General features: G+C 37.8%; 1 protein-coding gene across 2 annotated transcripts in view; it reads right to left on the bottom strand.

Annotated features, from left to right (window-relative positions):
• Positions 1-1,793: 1,793 nt before the first annotated feature.
• Smurf2 (SMAD specific E3 ubiquitin protein ligase 2) overlaps positions 1,794-5,114 on the bottom strand; it is a 120,330-nt gene continuing 117,009 nt past the window's right edge. For both annotated transcript variants that reach the window (XM_063242427.1, XM_063242428.1), the window contains one exon: positions 1,794-5,082. In XM_063242427.1, coding sequence (XP_063098497.1) covers positions 4,983-5,082 — 100 coding nt within the window. In that variant the 3' untranslated portion in view covers positions 1,794-4,982. The remainder of the gene's footprint in view (positions 5,083-5,114) is intronic.

The raw sequence follows: 5,114 nt of genomic DNA, 5'->3' as shown, positions 1-5,114 counted from the left end.
TTTTGAATTTATAACTTAAAACCTGGAAAAAGGAAATAAAAGCACACATCCTTAGTCATATTTGTGATAAAGCAATTAACAAGTCTTGCTTGAGCAGCCAGCGCAAGCCCCAGACCCCAGAAAGACCTCATTAATTGAAGAAAAGCTAGAAACCTGGGCTAGTTATTAGAGGTGACCTTAGGGTTGGACTTTGACTATGCATTATATGTGCAGGTTCCTCACATGATTGAAAGATGGGAAACATTTATGTACTTTGGCTTCTGCAATGTAACAGAAGACAGCACCAAGGAGAGGCTAAAGGTTTGCATGTCAAAATAGCAATTGGGATTGGAAAGTGGGCAAGAGTACACCAGCCCCTTCCATGGTAGCAGGGGGATGAGAGCAGAAAACCCACTCAGGTGAAGGCCAGGAATCAAGTGAGCTTCAGAGCTGCTAAGGATATGGGGACCTTGCCGATCAAGGGCAGGGACAGACAGTACCACAGCAGGCCAGCTGGTGGGGACTCACAGAACAGCATGCAGAGAGGAGCACAGGAAGGAGGTTACAGATGATGAGAGGCCTAAAGAGGCCTCGACGTGAGAGGTCATACTGTCCTGCAGAGGAGTAGGCAACTGGATTGACTGTTACGGTCCAAGTGATGCCCTCTTACGTTGACAGCTGACAGAAGACTGGGTACCTGGCTGGCAAAGGTCCCCTACTCCTTACTCCTGAAGCAAAACTCTGTGTACGTGCACGTGTGCAACTGGAGATGGAATCCATGATGTTGCACATGCTAGGCAACTGCTCTAACCCTGAGTTACATACCTCCAGCACTCTTTTTTTAACATAGAAGCTAAGTTGCCTGGAATTTCTGATCTTTCTGCATGAGCCTCCCAAGTAAAACCAGCTGTTGGGTTTGCGATTCTGAGACTTGCTGAAGTGGGGTGATCCCTTCCTGATGGCCACACGCACCCTGAGTTTTGAGTACCCAAGTTTGGGCTTGGCATTTGCCAAGATACATGCTAGAAGCATTAGTTTGATAGCTTCAGTTTTCTAACGGCCATCAAAGTTCTATACCTAGCAGCCAGTACAGAGCCTGGGACACAGGAGAAATACGTGTTTGTTGGTCATGTTTAGGGCAAATGTCTTTTGAGTTAGGTAAATTTAAATTTAAAATCTGGCCTGTCTAGTTTGCTAAGAGTGTTAACCTATATAATTGTCTCTTCTATCCTGTTTCCTAGTTGCAGAGTTATGAATAAAACTTAAAGTCTGTAGCTTCTAGGGAAATTATAACTGATTTCTCCTTTTCATGTTGAGGATTTAGCTGCTAAGCGTCAAGGCAGGCATGGCAAATGTGAGACCCCCTACTATAACTCTACTCTCAGATCCCTAACACAGCTGGTTATAGACTGCTTTTGGAACACATCACTCTTTCCTACTAAACCCAGACACTTCCGAAATGCCATCTTCTTTTACACAGCTTGCAACAGGCACTGGCAACTTAACAAGTTGCAGGAGATAGGCACCTTCCTGCTCAAGCTAGAAACAGAAAGGTTCCTAAGCTCTCTGAATCTCTAATGGGACAAAAGTCATCAATTAAAGAGGTGATGTATTCTTGAAATTTTCACTACAGGACCAGTTAATACTTTTTTTTTTTTTTTTTTTTTTTGGTCTTTTTCGTTTTTATCGGTACCAGGGATCGAACTCACGACTGCCTGCTTGCAAGGCAGGCGCTTATGCCGCTGAGCTAAATCCCCAGCCCCTAGTTAATACTTTTTTTTCCCCCCCAAAAATAACCCATTACAAACTCAGTGTTCTGTAAAAACTTTGATGCTGTGACAGTGCAAACAGCATTCTTTTATTGCTCAACTTCTGCATGGGCACATACATAGTTAATTCTTAAAAACCATTTATACAGATGTTATTGATAAAGCTCATGTAACAACTTAGTGAAAATACAAAGAACATCAAAGCTAAAACACTCTGTAATAAATACAAATACAATGAAAATGATAAAACTTTGTTTTTAAAGTCAGTTTGAGAGAAGGAAGAATATTACATAAAGTGAACTAATTACATCTAGAAATAAAACAACTCAGCATTTGGTACAATCACCATCCTAACATAAGAATGTTAAATACCACAAATGGCACCCGTTGACTACAAGCCGCAGCTTAAAGACAGAAACAAAAAAGCTGCTCTACCAAACTGACAGTGGCCAGAACCATCTAACTCACTAGTGCAGTCAGTCCAATGCACCAGAAGTTGAAAGCAAGTTTAGTGTTGTAAAACAAAGCAAATTACATTGCATTTAAAAGAAACTTGTGCTCCGAACTGTAAATACAAGGGGAAAAAGACATAAAAAAATAAACCCATTTAGGGCAACAAACTATGTGCAAAAAAAATGTACACTATACACAGTACTATTTAAAAACTTTACACCAAAAAATAAGGCCCTCTGAATCAAAACTCATTTCTGTACTGCATATGAGCCCTACAAAGAAATCACGCTCATAACCATTCATTATGGAAAGGCAACAGCATGGGAAGATATCACATACCTAAAACAGGAAGGATAAGAAAAAACGCAGTTGAGAGGGACATGTGGAAATAAATATTCACATTAAACACGAGGTGCAAATCCACGGTTCAATGACACTGGGGGGTTTGTTTTGCTTAGCACCTATTTGGAAGTAATCAGATAATGTAATTGTGAAACTGAAATCTAAACCATGTTTTGATGTATCATGTTGGTAATAGCATACAGTTATACAGGATGATTTCTTGCTTTTAAAGCTCCATTAAGTTATTATTTCAAAGGTAAAAGGCACTCAAAAAAGTGATGATATCTGCCAGCTTTATACTGTACATAAAAACTAATAGTAGCATTTAACTACTGCATCCCTGTCAGTTATGATTTCTCTAAAGTGTTCATCTTGCACTTTTTACTGAAAGGTTTTTAAGAGTAGGCACAATTACAAATTGCACTAGTGCTTTAATATAAAGAGATGGATCTGCAACAAATAAGGTACTATCAAAAAGCTGAAAATTACTAATAATTAAATAGCATAGAATCCATTTCTGTATACTTTAAAATGTTCTTTAATATTTCTAAGAATGCAGTAGGAAAAACAAAATGAGAAGAAAAGGTTGGCATAAGGACATTACCACTGCACAGTAAAGATTAGGACTAGCTTGCTTATAGGAGTCAAATTTGGCCAAATGAACTACATTCAAATACCTGCAAACTACACAAGTTGTTCTCAATGTTTTTTTAAAGCAGCACAATCTCCATTTATTCTGGCTGTACCCCTGCCCACCTGACCCCAGCCCATGAAAGGTTACTTAAAATTCCAAAAAAAGAGAAAAAAATTGGAGCTGCTCTTGGTCAAGTGAATGGGGACAACAGTTAAAGGCTCCTGCTCAAATGGCAACTAGATCTTTTCTTTGTACCTCTTCTCTTAAACCAGTACTCACTCCTCAGGTACTTACGAGGAACGCTTTGGCTTCAAGAACACAGACTAAAACCCACTCCATCATTGAAACAGAACACAACAGACTATTCACTTGGTAATTAAGCTACAAAATTTCAAGGTTTATCTTTAAAATTTGCTATTCTTATTTCACATGAATATGTTAAAAAAAAAAGAACAGTGCATTCTCTTTTGATGGTTGAACTTTAAAATCCATGGTAATTTCTTCCAATCTCTCAGGCAGAGTTTTGGTTGCCACTCACCTTGAAAACTCAATCTGAACATTAGGAAATCAGATGTAGATCTTCTGCACTGAGGGAACTGCGATTCCCTCCCTTCCAAAGTTAATTCTTCCACTTTAAAGTGACTTGTGTCATGGGAGTAGAATCACTTTCTTTAGTAATCACATTCCCTGCCCACCACCCCCAGTACTAGTTCCAGTTCATCTTGTGAGATAACAACAGGGTTTTCTAAGCTTGCAAAATAATCTTCAGAGCAAAAATTTTCGTTTTCACAATTTTAGCTGATTAAAATTATGAGCAACTAAACAAAGCTTCAGCATGGTTTACTTGATAGAAACTTAATGTAATTAAAATATAAATTAGGTGCACGTATTAGAGACTTTGGTTTAGGAATAGTATATATAGTAAAGACCAGCTGACCCAGCAAAAGAATGAAAACCCCACCCCATCCACATGCTCTCAGAAGCTATAAAAATGCAGTATTTCCATTTAAGATAAAAAGTAAATCCAAAATACCTGATCATACTGATTTAAGATAAAAACATTGTTTTTTAAAAAGTCATCTTAAAAACAGGGAACCTCTGAACACATCTTATGGTAGCAAACTACTAAGTTTAGACTAAATGGTGTATTAGGAAGTTAATAACCAAAATAATAATAGCTGTATTTCCAGGGAAATTGTGCTTGAAAAATATAAAAACAACCCACTTAGGCATACTGCAAAATACAATGTTCTGCTATAGAAAAAACAAACATGTAAATGGCTTAATCTTGTAAAGATAATGATTCTTTTAGCCAACTGTTTATAAAGTTAGAATAATTCAAAATAACTTTATTCTTTTTTACAAAGAGCAAGTACAGGAGCTATTCAAAATCATGTACTCAATCAAAATGAAATGTAACTTGTACCGACTGCTGAAGTTGTCTTGATGTGTGAAAGACTTGAAATCTGTGAAGCAATTTGAATAGATTACTTTTTATAAAAATAGTAGTAGTCTTTAAGTGTAGAATACTGCCTAACTCTGGAGATGCAGGAAAAGTCAGCATTCTTTAGGTTCAAGATACTAATTTTAAATAGCAGCTGAATGTGTCCTCATGGCAAAGCATAAAGACCTTTTTTTCCTTGAAAAGGAATTTCAAAATCGTCCTTTCCCCTCACAGTGTCCTAAAACTTTAAAAAAGGAGGGAGAGAGGGTGTTTTCCTGTATTTCAGCACTCTTTGAAACTGCTGAAGGGAGGCTGTCGGTCGGGGTATAAATAAGAGTCCTGGGTAAGTCCTTGAAATTCCTCATTCCACAGCAAATCCACATGTTTCTTCAATGGCTGTTAGCAGCTTTTCATAGAGCTTTTCATAGCTTTCATAGGGCGGAATGTCTATTCGATTGAAGCTGTGAATAAGCAAATAGACTTTATATAGACC

Source organism: Cavia porcellus, unplaced genomic scaffold, assembly GCF_034190915.1.
Source record: "Cavia porcellus strain 051 isolate PalLab524CR breed Dunkin Hartley unplaced genomic scaffold, mCavPor4.1 scaffold_32, whole genome shotgun sequence".
NCBI lineage: Eukaryota > Metazoa > Chordata > Mammalia > Rodentia > Caviidae > Cavia > Cavia porcellus.
The sequence above is the reverse complement of the archived record's forward strand: the minus strand, read 5'-3'. Positions and strand labels throughout refer to the sequence as shown.